We start from the raw sequence: 16,741 nt of genomic DNA on the forward strand, positions 1-16,741 counted from the left end.
CCCCAACCTAGGCTCCATCCCCAATCAAGGAGTGGCCTCTTCTTCAAAATCCATTTTTAGCTTCTCATGGATTTATTCTGAAAGGAAACTAAGGGTCCTTCTGATCTTGTTTTGGAATTACACCCTTAAAAGAGCAGAAATGCACCTGCTAAACCTTTTAGGATATGAAAAAACATCCCCAACAGAAGAAAAAAGGCCACCAGGAAAACTTAACGGTGCCGAGGTGGGAAGGGCACTGAGGAATGAGGAGAGACTGCAGTGCTGCCACACTGACAGCTGGCCCCTCAAAGCGGCACCTCAGAAAATCATGTTTATGAAGCAGCTACAAAGGTTGAGGGTTTTGTTTGTTCGTAAAATCGTAATGAAAGTTCTCGTCTCTGAGGAAGATACTGCACCCTGGCTTTAAGCAAGGTGCAGGCTGTGTCTGAGAAGGGAAACGTCTGCCCAAATTAACGTCAGTAATGATCACTTTCAGGAAAAAATAGCAAGTCTAACTGCCAGCAACTGCTTTCGAAACAAAAAAGGGAGTGCTAAACCACCACTCACCCCCAGTGAATAAAATGCACAAACAGGCAACAAGCCGTCTTACGAGGTACACACCACGGGGTCAGGCGTCTGCTTCTACAGATCGTGACAGGCCTGCTCAGGAGTGGACCCTGCGGTCGGCTAACCCTTCGCCATGGCAGGGCGTCACTGGACAGGATTCTGCAGCTAGTTATCTTCCTACCCAGTGCAAATAAAATGATGCCACCAATTCCCTGCCTGGAGAGGGAAGTAGAGTTCCTGTCTGCCAGGCTGGCCCTAACGAAGTACCTACGATCCTTCCTCAGCTCTATCATGATACTCTTCTCTGTTGCAGAGAGAAGACCTCAGGACTGTGTGGACAGGACATCTGTCACGGCTGTGATCACTGCCATCTCACAGAATGACTGGAGAACCCCTCTCCTGCGGGGTGTCCACCTAAGGCCCCGGATCCTCACTCAGTGGGCAGAGGCCCATCAGCGGAGCTCCCTCTCAATCTACACTCACAGGCCCTCTCTCCCCTAAGTGTCTGGTCGATGCTGAGGCATGTCACCAATCTCTCGGAAGGCATCAGGGTTGGGGAGAGACACAGGAGACTCGTGGACATGCACGTGATGGGATGGACATCTGATCTACTCTCTAAAGACGGAACACATGGCAAAGGCATGGAGAGAGGGACACGTGACAAGGGAGGCACTACGAACAGGTAAGCATGTTGGGGGTGTTGAGATACCTACCATCATAATATTCCAAATTCAAAGACTGCTTGTATCAGAACAAAGAAACAACAAATTTAACCAAAGGTGGTCATTAAAGGAAAGGAAATGAGACAGGAACTAGCTGGTATCCCTCCACCAAGAAGGAAGTACCTACACCTTCCCTGAAATTACAGGTTGGATGGAAACCTGCAGGTGGAACACGGGTGTTTAATTTGGACTCTTCCGAGTTCATCTTGGAACCAATGCTCCCTCTCGCTAAATATATACAGATTTTTCATTCTGCAGGCTACCAGCACTGCAGCATGCGACCGCATGACGCACTGCTTGCAGCCCTTTCGCTGGTGCATGCCATTCAATGCCACGCTTCTTTTCAGCACTGTAAAACAATGTCAGCTAGCCGAGCTCCTCTGTACAAAGAGGTGTTTTTTAAACATAAAACAGAAAAAGAAAACAAAACTAAAAAAAGCCTGCCCCGGAGCACTTCTCCAAGTGTCTTGACTCCAAGTGCAAGGGAATGCCATTGCTGCCAATTTTAGCTCATTCAAACCTCTGCACGTGGGGGCTCTCTAGGCTCAGCCTATGTGCCCCGGAAGTACTCATAGGGCCAGGCCAGTTCCAGGATGCTGGCTTTCAAAGCAAAAGGATAAGTGCCCATCCTGATCTGTCAGGGTTGTGGTCTAGGTCCCACCACCAGGGATATTTCTAAGAGCAGGGGGAAAAAGAGAAAGAGAAAATGGGGAGAGGACACGGCATAAAATTAGAAAGGAAATTTTGAAGAGGGAAGGTCATTAGTCATTGATGCCAGTGGGGAAATAGATGGGAATGAGGTCAAAATATATTGACACACTAAGGTACCAGAAGGACAGATATGCTCTGATTTTCCCAAAGGCCTCGCAGTGGTAATATACCTGCACGGTTTGCACCATAAAGTCTGTCGGTCAAGCCCGAACAGTGCCCGACACTTCTTTGGAGTATTTGCATCTGTTAGCATAAGGTAAACACAAAAAAAATACAACACAATGGTGGGTCGTGCTCAGTTGGATGTGAAATCTCAGCTACAGCTGACTTGTCTTCTCTCTAGCACCTCGGTTCTATTTGATTGTCTTCCCTCACCAAGGACATGAAAGGAAAGGACTTCTACGAGTCAAAAGAAAAAAATAAAATAAAACGATAAAACACAAAACAAAACAACAACCGGAAACCAAAAAACAACAAGGAAAAATAAAAAAAAATAGAGAGAGAAGAGGAGGGGGAAAAGGTGACGCTATTTGCTTCTACCTAGGCCAGGATTACGATGGATGTCACTGAGCCCCATCCTGGGCTGGCATGAGGAAGGGGGCTGGCAGGCAACGTTCCCTGGGAGGGGACGTGCTGGGGTTTGCTGTCGCTGACCCGAGGAGGCACAAATGATGCTGTTTTACAGTGGCATTTTGGCTAGCAGCAGCAGGGAGAACAAGCACATCCCTCACAGAGCAGTGTCCCGCACCCTCGTGTCTCCTAAGTCCACACACAGATCTACAAAGCAACAGGCCAGAGAAGGGGGAAAGGACCAAAGAGACCAGCTGCAAACCAGCACAGCGAATCTGGGAAATCTATACACACCTGCAAGGGCCGCACCAGTTATTCTGTTGATCAAGGCCAAAGCGCGCTCGGCATTTCTTAGGAGCGCTCAGGTCTGAATGAGTTCAAGAGAGAAGCGAGCGGAGGAGGAGGAGGAGGAGGAGGAGGAGGAGGAGGAGGAGGAGGAGGAGGAGGAGGTGGGAGAGAGGGAGAGAGAGAGAAAGAGGGGGAGAGAGAGAAAGAGAGAGAGAGGGAGGAAAGGAGGGAGGGAGGGAGGGGGGAAAAGAGAAAGATATAAATAAGAAAAAAATAAAAATAAAAAAGGGAATAAATCAATGACCTGGTTACTAATTACAAAATATTGACTTTCGATTTTTAACTTTAATTTAAAAAAAAAAGTAAAAAATCACATTCTTATTCAACTTGTGAAATTAGCTGTTGCAAATAAAGCTGCAGTATCCCTTTTTTACGGACTGTCTCTCAGATTCGGTTTGAGCTGATAACGGGAAGTTCGATACAGAAGAACTAACTTTTAAATAGCATTTTTCCTCTTTTGGTTCTGCTTTCCCTTTTTTTTTTTTTCTCTCTCTCTCAATTTGTTTTTCTTAAAGAAGAAACTAAAGAGAAGGAGGGAATTAAGTTTGTCACATGCTTTCTTTTCTTCTCAGAGTCCAACAGTTTAAAAAAGAAAAAAAACTACAAATAAAAACAGAACAAAACGAAACAAAACAGAAAGAAATAAAGAAAGAAAAGGGTTGTGGGACTGGGATATTGCAGCTTTTGGAATGTTCATCTTTTTTTTAAAATCTATTTTTATTAATATTAAGAGAGGAACAGGAAAAGGTCAACAGGCTGTGAATGAGCTGTTAGGAGGGGTCAGAAGCTCACAGCGGCATTTAAGCAGGTTCAGTCAGTGAATGCTAGTGGATTTGCAAATTATGAGCAGAAAAGCAAAAGGAAGAAAAAAACTAAAATAAAAAAAAGCGAAGGAAAAAATAATCATACTGCGGATGCATGCTTGCGTGAGAAAACTTAGTGGGAGCGATGAAAAAAATGCCATTAGATTAAGGAGGTTTATTACTGAATTCCTTCCATTTTGCGTTTAAAAAAAATTTTTTTTTTTACCAGTCTCTTTTAAAGAAATACTGCATATTCAATTTGCACAGTTAGTTCAACTCTAAAGCACTGTCATTACTGCTTAAACAACTGTTATGGGAAAAATAAATAAATAAACAAAGCAGAAGTTAAATTAAATTCAAAAAACAACCAAAGCAACGGAAAAAAAAAAAAAATCTACCGAAACATACGAAACCGTGTAGATGGTCATTTTAAAGACTGTTCAAATGTCATACGTGTTCAAGGTTAATAAAACTCTAATGGCAAGAAAAATTAAAAAACAGTTTATCAACTATTTTAACGACTCAAAATGACATTAGCACCTGTAATCGGAGGAAGTGAAAGGCAAGGATTTAGGAAACATTCGCTGTGTTCTGAAAAAAAAGAACAAATTATACAAAGCCTTCAAAATGTTTTTGTTGTTGTTGGTAAAACCTGGCCTTCTCCAGGGGACCTCTGAGATTGCCTATGCAGTATTTCTAATTTCTTCTAGAGAATGACAAACCTCCTTAATTTAAATTGGGTGCAATTTACCACTGTAAAGGCATGCATCGGAACATTCAGGAACAGCCCAGTTAATATCAAACACTCACACACACCCCTCCTGCTCCCCTAGCCCCTCCTGGGCCCTCCTTAGACACATACACAATAAGCAGACTGGATAATTCCCCCACAGCCATGCCTACCGCTCGAGTTACAGGCTCTGCAGTTATTTAAAAACACATTCCACTAGAATTACAATGTGCTTTTCATGCAACAATGAATGTTACTAGCTTTAAAAGGGCGGTCATGAAGCAATTAATTAAAAGGCATAAACAAAAGGCTGCCTAAGATGGGTTCCCCCCCAATGTCCTGGCCTTGAATTTCTCCTGCCTCCCCCCCTGAGATAGAAGCCTGGCATCAAAGCCGCCTGCCTCCAGCCTGATTATCCTAACTTACCATTGGTCTCTCCAGGCTGCTTGTCCCTTTTCCTCTTCTTCTTCTTGCCCTGGATGAACAGAGGAAACACAGGGAATTATTTCGAGAAACAGATCTGGGCTCACCTGGAGAGGAGGAAGCAGGAGGAAGGGAGCACAGGGCTCTCTCCATCCACACCGGCTCCTTGCGTGTTTTCCAGCCCACCCCGCTTTAATCCAAAGGCCTGTCAGTGGTGCTCCGGCTGGAGGGACCCGTGCCCGGCAGGAGAGGAGAAGGATCAGCAGCAGGAGGGCAGGAAATTCCTCTGTGCCCGTGCATCCTTGTCCATCCTTACACCTGACCCCAAGCATCTGATTCCATCAGAGCAAGAACCGCACGAGGAAGATTCAGGCAGGTGTGGAGACACAGGGCTGGAAGTGGCCCGAGAGCCCTCTGCCACAGGGCAAATGAACACTGGGATGGCTGCGTGTACTTCGCTGCCTGGCCCCACGCAAATCTCTTCCTTATTAAGGCCAAAAGGTCCTCATTTGGAATCAAAAAATGAAAGCTTTCGTAGGGGCTTCTCTTAGAGCTGTAGTGTGAGCTTTGGTTTCAAAAGACAGAAGAGGACCAAAAAACAAAAGAGGCAAAATAGAATCAGAAATCATCTGAGCTCCTTTTGAAACTGCTGAGTGGACATCCACCAAAGGGGACCGTCTCTCCATTCTCCTCTGACATAATGATTATAATCCTCCTAGGAATAACAGCTAACATTTATTGAGCACATACAATAAGTCAGGCATGATTCTAAGTGTGCTATGTACTCACTCATTTATCCTCACGCATCAGGTATTATCACCATTCCAGCTTTACAGGTAAGGAAACTGAGTCACATAACTTTCCTGAGATAACACAGCCAGCAGATGGCGGGGCCAGGATGGGAACACGGGCGTTCTTGGCTCCACAGCCCATACCCACCAGGTTATGCTGCCTATGTATTTGGCGCCCGGCCCTCTGAGGAAGCTTGTGAATTGACTATGGGTGATGAACTACATGGAGTCATTCACATTCGCCTGCTATCTTCAGTCTGCTGGGGGCTGTGCATGTGGAATGGGAACAGAGAGGAATCGTGCAGGTGACTGCCTCATTCCAGGTCGGAAGCAAGCTGTCCCTCACCTCATTAGGGCTGGTCTATCCACGAGTTAGCTGCCTGGTACCTATGAAATGTCACCAACAAAAGGAACGGTCTTACACATCTATTTATTTCAGAATAGCTAAACTCTGCCTTTGCCTAAAGGTTCTCTTGGTATGCTGATGTCAGCTCCAGAAGAGAAAAGGACAGTGGTAGGTAGAAAACCTGAGAATCCAGAGGCCCTGTAGGGAGAACCTCGGGGCGGAGATGCCACAGAGTTTTAGCTCGATCCAAGGGCTGAGGGCCAACTGTTTTAGAGAAAGCCCCCCTTTCACTCAGATCTTGGGACCTGGATCACTCAAGAAAGTTGTTCTGGCCTTCAGTTCAGTGTTTCTGGTTGAAACATTTTATGTTCCTTGATACATAATTTTTAAAAAAAGAAAGTTCACCTCCCTTCTCAGGAGGCTGGGCACCCCATCTTCAAGTATGTGCCTTTCCTACGTAAGGAGCAAAGTGCCACCTGGCCATCATAGGACGGGCAGGGGGGTCTGGTTTCAGTTTATGTAGGAGCCCAAAGTAAAAACTCAACTGGGCAGAGAAATGCTTCGACTTCATCTGCACACCTGAGGGCCTCTCGGTCACCGTTAACACGGCTTCCCTTATTCCAACCTCCTGCGACGTATTCTGAAAGGCAGCTGGAAATTCCGCTCCCCATGGCAAGCCGTCAGTTTAGGCTACATAACTGAGATGTTCATGATGGAGAAAATGAGCATTTAGACTACAGGCTTCTCGAGGCCAGGGACTGTGTTTCAATCAGAAGAGGACAAGAAACTTGATAAATACTATTTAGGGAAGATGGAGATGCATCCCCAGGAGGTGGCCACCCCATTCTCTCTTTAAATGTAACGAAAGAAAAGACCTAACACATGGGGGGAAGGGGAAAAAACTCAAGATGAGCAAATGATCTAGGATTTACCTCCTTTACCTAATTAGAAGAACTGGAAAGGAAATAATGTTCTAATACAATGACAGGGGTTAGAGACTGCACTATGGGACCAAAATGTTTTCTCTTGTGCTCCAGAAAGCGCCAAGTCCAACAACCTCAATGTGACTGCTTTACTCAATTCTATTGTGCAAAGGTAGCGATGGAAAGGCTTCTGTCACCACGTGGTTGGAAAAGTAGCAATGTGAAAGAGGCATGAGGTTAGTTCAGAAAACTTTCTCTAGAAGAACCTTTTGGACTTTACAATGACCCAAAGTAAATTTTATAGAAGCTCCTATGTCAAGTCAGTTAAAAAAAATACTGACAAGTTTCCACCACAATCAAATCCATAAAAACTTCAACCTGGTTCTTGCTCCATAGACTGTTTCCTGGGGGCACGGAAGGAAGGAGTGTGTGCATGTGTGTTCACACCCATCTGTAATAGCCATCAAGAAGGGACTCTGACACATCCCTTTATAAGAGAGAAAGCTCCTGGAGCCCCAAATTCAGATCACCTCTAAACTTTCTCTCAAGTCTTAGCAGGAGTTCCCCTATCAGAACAAAATCCTTCTGAACGAGCTAGTCATTTCAAGTGCCTCGTGGACCTTCTGAAACCTAGAAAGCACTTCACAGAAAGCCTCAGGCAATATTTGGTCTAACTGACTCTCAGGCAAGTCAACTGCAGCCTTCTTTTGAAGCTATCACAAAGTCGACCTTGTACCTTTGTGGACATTTCACCCTGCACAACTCCAGAGGGCACTGTGCACACAGACTACAGTGTAAACGGCACATCCTAGAGTTGTGCACTGCATGCCCTGCACAGCTGTACATGAAGGCCCTACTATGACCCAAAATGTCTAGTGGGGATATGATATCTATAGACGAGCTGAATTCCTCTCTGTGGTACCATTCTAGATTACTCAAAGAATTGGATCTGTTGCAGGTAGAAACTGGAGATGAACTCTAAGAACTTCTGACCCAAAACCAGGAGAGCAGCTGTCCTGAAATGAGATGGTTGTACGTGTGGAGGCTGTAGAGCTTGCCTGCTGCTGGAAAGCTCCACCTCGAGGTCAGGTGGGGGGAGCGGTGAGCCTGTGGGAGAGCATTAACTTTCTCATCCTCTTCCTTTCAGCTCCAGAAGAAAGGCTTCCCCACCGCACACACGCTGAGGACAAACGCAAAGGTCCCAGCAGTTAAGACCCTGAGCATGCCCATCTGTGAGCGACAAGGGCTCGGAGCACAGCAAACGTGCCACTGAGAGGCACTGGCACTAATGCCGGTTTCAGCTCCCAGGAGGAACACAGCCTAATGCTGCCAGCGAAGGGCAGTGGGACCCAGAGGGAGACGGGTGGGGGCCATGATGAACACGTGGGAGTCCAGCTCAACAGTCTCTGTTCATTTTTCCTCATCCACGTGGCAAAGAGCACCCAGCAAGCACATGTTTAAAGAGATGAGAGTAAAACAAGTTCTGAGAACGATTCCATCTCATTTAACTCTGAATCCCCACAATACCGTGTGCACGGGAAGTTGGCAATCAGCAATAATTGAATGGATCTCAACCCACATACATAGAGAGCTCCTTCACCACGGATGTCGTCCATGGGAGAGCTCAGTCAGGGAGCACTGATCGGTAAAAGAATCTTCCAGGGCTCCAAGCCACGGACAAGAAACAGGAGGAGAAGCCTGTTGTTGACATTAAGACAAGTTTTGTTTCTCCCCCAAAGAGTGGATGGTGAAAATCACTTCATAAAACCCAATGCCATGTAATAAAGCATCAGACAAAATAAGAGACACTGCATCCATCTAGAGAGGAGAGTGAGCTCAGCACTCGAGCTCCTGGGCAAAATGCAGACAAAGTAACAGTGACAGGGGACAGAGGTCCCCAGAGGAGAGCCAGGTTGTGGGAGGAGAGGAATCGTGGGTGTCACAACCACTGTGATCACTAACAACACCCTACAGTGTTTCTTCAAACCCAGGAGAGGAAATCAGGCAAATCCTGCAGCCAACACAGAGTCCAGGAACACACACACACCACATGGCACAAACACACCACACACACCCTCTCCTCCCCTTGCTGGGCCCCAAGTCATTTCCTCCATCCTAAAGGAAGACTTTCACTGGCTACTTCCATCATGCCCCTCTCAGAGTGAACTAGGCTTCCAACTTCTACTGCACCACAGCAGAAGGCAATTGTTTTGTTTTTCCCTCTTAAGAGTGAAGGCCCCACTGGAAGACCTGTGAGGAATTAAACTCTCTTCCTCTGCCCCTACCCACTGGTCTTCCCTGTAAGACCACCCCATGGACAACTACTGAGAAGCAAAGAAGCCCCACTGAGTGTATCCCAAAACCATGTCTCTTCAGTCAAATGGGCAAGAAGGTGTGGACAGCCCACAACAACTCCATGGGTCCCAAGCTGGAACACCAGAACACCAGCCTCCCCCCCTCCTCCCTAAAGAACTATTGCACACTGATGGAGCCATACTGGAGGCCAAGACAAGACCCTCCAAAATGGAGCTCAGGCGAGATGCTAATGGTCCCAGGAGTGGCCACACTGAATGGTCCTGAGGCTGACTCAAGTTGGCAGGTTGCGTTTCCTTTATCCAGATGGACATCCAACCCATCTCTACAGACTCTAGTTCTGAGAAAAATGATCCACCTACATAGTTATCCCGTGCGGACCAGCCGGGATACAGCTGCATGTGAAGCTGTCGCTCCTTCCGGGCCAGCTCGTAGTATTTTGCTTGCTCTTCTCTGGACAGGGCATGCCACTGGAGGGGACACAAGCAGGGGAGAGACATGCAAAAATGTCATGAACTACACAGAGGCTGCGGGATGACTGATGCTTCCATCAGAAATGCTACAATCTGCCGATACTGACGGTTTAGGGGTCCTGGCACTAACAGGAGTGCTCAGTCAAACCCGATTTGTCATCTGTGTCATTCTATCACTTGCTCTGTCTCTGGGGGTGAGGCAAGATGATGGCTGTGGCTGTTCTGAACAACACCAGAATGTGGAGTTACCAGTCCTGACTCCACGAAGGCCAGTGGGGAGTCAGAATGTGGCTGAGGCGAAAGGACTCTCCAAACAAAGGGGGTCGGGGACATTCTGCCACCCCACCCACGGTGTCCTAGTCCGTTCATCCCCCTCTTCTCCCACTGAGGCAGCCACCTACCCTTCGCCCCAGGATCTGGTTGATGGCCGCGCTTTCTTTCAACGTGCACTCAGCGACGACCTTTGCTCTCATTTCCTTCATATACAACATGAACGCGTTAAGAGGTTTCTTTATGTGGGGCTTCTTCTTTTCTTCTTCCTTTTTGGAGTCCTGATGCTTTCTGGATGTAGACAAAACACACAGACACAACCCAATGAGCAATCACAAGGTCCAACTTCCCCCCAGCAGACAGCCCATCTCCTTGTCTCCTCAGCACCCAAACCCAGCAGTTCTGAACGAGAAGCACGCTTCCACTTTTGGTCTTCTCCACCCTGGAAAATGGAACAGAAACAGCCTGGGGAGGGGGTGGGGAGGGTGGGGGCAGAGAGAGATTTTGTAATCACTTCCTCAAGTTTCACAAATACACAATTTTCCCAAGCCAGAGGGGAAAACACATGGTGGCCGTGTCCACCGCAGCACAGAGCTCCAAGCGTTCGATGACAGGGTTAGGGACACGGAAATGGTGGCGGATCCCAGTGCGTCCAAGCACATGAAAGAATAGATCTCTTCTACCCCTCTGGGGGTGCCAGGCAGGAAACTCTGCCCTGTGCATTTTCTCCCTCTTTCTAAGAGTCCAGAGCCCAGCCAAGCTGGTGTTTGCCAGAGTCACGCACACTGCGGCCAACCTTGGGCAGGGTCACCCACCCAACAGCCACCACAGCAGCAGCAACAGGCTAAACATGGCGGTGAAGGAGAAAGCGATCCAAAGAGCGAGACTTACGAGCTATGGAGCGAGCCGACGTCGCTCTGAGAAGATTCCTGTTTGACTGTTGGCGTGACTATAGCCGGGTGGGGAATGCCAGTCGTGTGTAGAGTATGATGTGGTGGGACCATGTGGGGAGGGAACCTGGAAGACAGAAAGCTGTGTAAATCGTCAGAATCAAAATGAATGAATGGGGAAGGATGTGTACACACAATTAAAAAAAAAAATAGCACGTAACACGCACATGAAAGCAACCCAAGGCATATGAAACCTGTCAGCATTAATTAGCGATAAATTAAACATAATGATTCTCATAATGTCATTAAAGCCAATCTGCCCTTTCGTTATTGCTACTGACGTGAGACATTACGATTTTTAACATCTTTAGCAAAAGACAAATCTAACTGATGTCGTTGGGCGGAAAAGTACGCTCGGACTACCAGCTACAAATCACACGTCCACTTGTGTTTTGAGGTATTATTAGTGGCATCTAAGAAGACAATTTCCTAAGTCCTAATCAGCTCTGGACTGAAAGGTGAAATCTTTTGTTGCATATTGACAGCTAAATAAAATATTAACACGGCTGAAGTATACACACATTTTTGACAATGCGGCATATGCCTCATTAGGCCTCATTCTGTTGATGGAATGAAATAAAATTTTTATTTTTCCTTTGCTGCCATGCCCCATTGTTTTGACAGGAATGGGAGAGAGGGAGGCAGAAAGATGGGGAAAATCCAAATATTTCCTATCTGGTTCTCATCACAAGTCACAGATGTTTTAAATAAGTATGTATCTTCTTATGGAAAGAGGCAAAACAAGCAGTATTTTATACACACACACACATAAAAGCAGCTTTCCATTTTGATTTGTATGTCCTTCCTGCTCTAAAATTCTAGGATTCCTAAATTACTTTTACTTAATGTACTGCCTATGCATTAAAAGGCTTTCTAAATGATTATCAAAATTGTAAATAAAGAAAAGATAAGCAAAGTTTGTGTTTTCTCCTCTAATACTGTTTATTTTTAGAAAAGTTCTTTGAAACACTATTTAGGCCCTGGATTGGCATTTCCCAACCATGCAAATTAGCCAGGACTTAAAAGAGGTAATTTCAAAATGCTCTTGGTGCATCTGTAAACGGACAACTGGATCAGACAAACAGCTTCCCATTTCCTGATATGCCTGGAGTCACCATGATTTGTACTGGGTGAGGAGAACCACTCCTCTTAAAGGAACAGATACAACTGTAGGGAGAAGAAGGATGAGGCTGATAAGTGGAGAACCCCGCCCCCCACCAAAAAACAAAATGGCAGCCTCCAAGCTCCCACCTGGGAAGGTAATGCAAGTGAGCAGACGAGGTGCTGTTCAGGTGAGGGGAACTCAGATCAAGCAACTGTTGCTTTCTTAACAAATCCAAGCCAAAAACAGTGCCCATACCATCCAAGGAGTGATGACCTGCTCTTTAGGATGGCAATTTGGGTGGGAAGTGGAGGTGCCAGTGACGGTTATTTCAAGAGGAACCTGAATTTATTTACAAGATTCCTTCCATAAGTGGATTGGAGATGAAAATAGTTTCCATTTAACCAAAATAATAGCAAATGTTAACCTGAAAAATGATGAAACATTAGAGTACTAACTGAATCTGCCTAGATGAACAGAGAATAACGCAGATTTTTGAAGGGGGCCCAGAATCACAGTGGACACTTGACTCAGAAACTCCATGATGATGTGGCCCTCTCCTGCCACTGCCTTCACAAATTTAAGCCAGTGTCAAAGTTTGGTAATAATGACACAATTTTTTACTAAGAATCATGCAAGTCCTTTTGGGGTGTCAAAAAAAAAAAAAGAGAAAACTCTCATGAGAGAAAGAGGAAAAAAAAACAACCAATCTCCTTCCCCATCTCCTCGAGAAAATGAAAAGCGAACCCTCGGGAGGCCCTTGGGCTCCCCAGCTACACCCTGCTCCTTCCCACTGCTCGAAGGCCTCTGAGGAAATGTAAGTTAAGAACATGTGTTCTTGGAAGCCCGTGGGTGAAGTGGTGGGTGGAGTGGCAGCTTTTACTGTGAATTTTAAAGGCTTGACATTCCTCAAATACATATGTTCCTTTCCTGCTGAATGAGAAGATGTGTACAGATGTATGAGAGGGAGAGAGAAAAAAAGGGGGGAGAGAGGGAATGAAGGAGAGAAAAACACTGTGTACGTGTGCATGCATGCATGTGTGTGTGTGTGTGTACCAAATAGCACAGGGAGACAGCACAGTTTGAGTACATTTTGGGGTGGGGAAAAATTTCCATTGCAGCCATGAAAAAACACTTCCAAGTTCACATACCTACACACATATTCATATATCTGAAAAAACACATAGCAGAAAAAGAGACCGTGTATGTAGGTTATATGCATACCTCCACTTAAATTCCTTTCTGCAGACAACTATTTCATGAGATGCAATAAACACCCTAAAAATTCTAAGCAGCTCATTATATACCCCCGTCTGCTTTTATGGCTCCAAGCCAGAATATAATGATGAACCTTAACTTGTTAAGGACAACTAATTTTTGTTTCTGGCTGTCTCAGGGGCTTCTCTCTTACTCACTCTCACTTTACTTCACTGTTGACACGTTTCTGTTAACTGGATGTCATCTGCCGGCCTTGATTTTATGCACAAGCAGTAGGATGCATTTTCCTGTGCAACAATCCTGCTTTGAGTTGCATTAGGTTTGTCATTATTCTCTCATTTTCCCCCTTGCACTTGTAACATTTCATCTCTTCCTGCCTTATTTTTTGTGAGCCACGGTGCACCCACATTATGGTTTATACATGATCTCGCTCCCTTTGAAGCCGGCAGATTTCAGAGCCCGCTCTCGTCAGGAGAAGAGCCTTGCGCCAATTTAGCAGGCTGAGGGCCCGGAGCTCCAACATCTCAATCTAAAGGGGGTCACAGGGTGGCACAAGTGAGTGTCAGCAAGAGCTGTTTAATTGCCAATCTAGGCTTCTCCATGGTGTTTAAAGTATAATGACCCATCACTTAATTCTGAGAAGTCCTGGCCCCGCTGCTGAATAGAATGAATATCAAAGGGTGTTCTGGAACAGGGCAAGCTGCCTACATTCCCTATAACTGCCATAAGTATAATAGACCTATACTTCTGTCGCCCCATTACCACAATAATGTATTTAATTTGCTGTATACGCTTTTTAACTAGCTACCTTTCATAAGGCCTACCTGGGGAATCGGCCGCCTCCCACCTGCACCTTGAGCCCCTAACCTTTCCTCCCACTGTTCCCTTCCTTCCTCCACCCCCTGCCCACCTATAAATCATCCACTAACCTCCTAATGATAATTCAATCGATAAGCTTAACCCCAATCCCTACCCAACGATGACTTCACCGCTTTTAACCTCTGGAATTCACCAAATAAACAAACAAGAAAAGCAATCAGGTGCATTATATAAATGCTGGGACGGAGGGAGGCCGAGCTGTGATGATAGGCTGCTCAGAAGCAGCTCTCCTGGGAGACTCCCCATTCGTTCCCATGCTTTGCGAGGTTGTAAAGACATTCTGTAATGAATATCGCCTTCCTATTCCGGCTGGAGAAGAGAACACAGGCATTTTCCCTCCAAGCCAATACTGGTGCAGATTTTGAAACTGAGATGATCTTTCACACACGGGAAACAGATCTTTAACATCACGTGATACCCATGGCGTAATTACAAATGTCAGCTAGGCTACAGCTTGTTTTTCTTAATGAACGTGACTCACTCTTTCCCCCACCAAAAAACAGTTTTTGTAAGTCAGAAAAGAGGTATCTTGGCCTGTCTTTCCAAACCTTCCTCTGGTCTTGGGTTCCCATGTTGGCTACCGAGATTAGGGGAAGAGGCTGGGGGACAGCATCCTTGCCGTGTAACGCTTGCTAATTTAATTATGTGCCATCATCCAAATGGATTCGTTGTTGCAGCCCATCAGGAAAGTCTAAACCTCCACCGATTTAATTAACTTGACTGAAAATCAGATGAACAGAAAATAAAACTATCATTAGGAGCAATTAGTGACTACTTATACTGCTACCAACCGGTTTGTAAATAGACTAGCAGTCACTGAAAAATTAGCCAGGATTCATTAGAGGGAGGAGAAGGGGAACACGGGGATTAGAGAGATCTGGGTACACAAGTGTGAGTATACGTGTGTGTTGTATATACTCATATGAAGCTTAAAGATATATGAATGGACACACGCACATGATTTTTTTTTTAACTTTCCAAGAGTTAGAGTAGCACAGGGCAAGGTGGTAGCCACCAACCCCATGTGGCTATTGGGTACTTGAAATGTGGCCACTCTAAACTGAGATGCACTGTGAGCACAAAATACACATCAGATATCAAAAACTAAGTACACAAAGAATGTAAATCTCATTAATAGTTGCTTTACAGTAATAACATGTCAGAATACTATTTTGATTATATTGGGTTAAATAATACATCACTAAAAATCATTTCACCTGGATTTCTTTTTTTTAAAGATTGGCACCTGAGCTAACAACTGTTGCCAATCTTTTTTTCTTTTTCTTCTTCTTCTCCCCAAAGACCCCCAGTACATAGTTGTATATTCTAGTTGTAGGTCCTTCTGGTTGTGCTATGTGGGATGCCGCCTCAGCATGGCCTGATGGGCGGTGCCATGTCCACACTCAGGATCTCAACTGACGAAACCCTGGGCCACCAAAGTGGAACACACAAACTTAACCACACGGCCATGGGGCTGGCCCTGGGTTTTTTTTTTTTTAATCTTTTAAAAATTGCAGCTATTAGAAAAGTTGAAATTCCATATGTGGCTTACCTTCTATTTCTACTAGACAGTGCTACAGTAGGGAGGGTGCTTGGGGGTGGGGGAAGGGAGGCGTCCTTTCTTGTTGATGCAGAAGAGCCTGAGCTTTTATGTAATAATAAAATTACCTCCTCCATTTTCCTTCTCACCCAGTATAGGGCAACAGAGAAACAACTCTTTAAAAAGCTCCGTGTGTCCTAACTGCTTCTTCCTGCCTTCTTAAATTCTTAAAAAAATATTGTTCAATTGATGGACTCAAAAATTTGACCTCAACATTTCAATATCACCTACCTGAAAAGTTCAGGGCCATTTTTCAGTATTTTTCTAGGAGCAAAGCCTAATGCTCTAAGGGTCTTACGCCGTTAGAACGACAATAGCAGCAGTGCCTGGATGGCCTGGGAGCAATCCAGAGAACTTTCTGAGAAGTCACCCACAGCTTGAGTGGAGGTCCCAGGTCTTGGAACTCACCTGGACATGGAAGCGTTGACAGTCAGAGCTGTGGGGTAAGGGTGACGGAATCCACCTGTCGTGATGGGGTACACTGGCTGACCTTGCCTACAAAGAGAGGGGAGCAAAGTGAGAGAGTGCAAACGAGGGTGGGGGTAGGGAAAAGAAAAAGAAGAAGGAGGAAAAGTTCTCTCTGCACAGTAAGCTTTATTCTCATTTGATCAGAACAAAAATCTTGGGGATTGTACAGGAAGGATCAAAGGGAAGAAACACAGAACAATTTGAATGCCATAAATCTGATAGGAATGGCTAATTAAATTTTATAACCTCTGCTTATGTCAATAGAGACCCTCTCCCCAAGCTGAAACTAGGTGTTTTGTTGTAATAATTAAAGGCGAAGTCTCGCTTGCTTTAATGGAGCCATCACACTAATTGAGGGCTACACTTCCAAAGAAAAACAATAATGAATGTAAATTTATACCAAAATAAAGTGCAGTGAATCAAAGGACTTGAGTTGCGCTTTGGGCCTCTTTCGGTATTTAGATCTCGGTGAGAAAACATTAAATTAACAGAGCTTAATTTGTAGCCTTTTGTCAAATTAACAAGTGTTGACAAGAGTTACCGGGGGGAGAGTCC

General features: G+C 45.3%; 1 protein-coding gene across 50 annotated transcripts in view; it reads right to left on the minus strand.

Moving 5' to 3' along the window:
• The window catches only part of TCF7L2 (transcription factor 7 like 2), a 193,227-nt gene that overhangs the window by 4,681 nt on the left and 171,805 nt on the right, over nt 1-16,741 (minus strand). For 8 of the 50 annotated variants that reach the window (XM_023639233.2, XM_023639227.2, XM_070220121.1 and 5 more), the window contains 7 exons: nt 16,127-16,213; nt 10,861-10,986; nt 10,101-10,260; nt 9,589-9,696; nt 4,857-4,905; nt 4,241-4,291; nt 2,844-2,916 (listed from right to left, as the gene is read on the minus strand). In XM_023639233.2, the coding sequence (XP_023495001.1) occupies nt 2,844-2,916; nt 4,241-4,291; nt 4,857-4,905; nt 9,589-9,696; nt 10,101-10,260; nt 10,861-10,986; nt 16,127-16,213 (654 nt within the window). Of the gene's footprint in view, nt 1-2,149; nt 2,223-2,843; nt 2,917-4,240; nt 4,292-4,856; nt 4,906-9,588; nt 9,697-10,100; nt 10,261-10,860; nt 11,002-16,126; nt 16,214-16,741 lie in introns of all 50 variants that reach the window. The other 42 variants (XM_070220218.1, XM_023639217.2, XM_023639188.2 and 39 more) reach the window with 11 other exon arrangements.

This window comes from Equus caballus, chromosome 1 (genome assembly GCF_041296265.1).
Source record: "Equus caballus isolate H_3958 breed thoroughbred chromosome 1, TB-T2T, whole genome shotgun sequence".
NCBI lineage: Eukaryota > Metazoa > Chordata > Mammalia > Perissodactyla > Equidae > Equus > Equus caballus.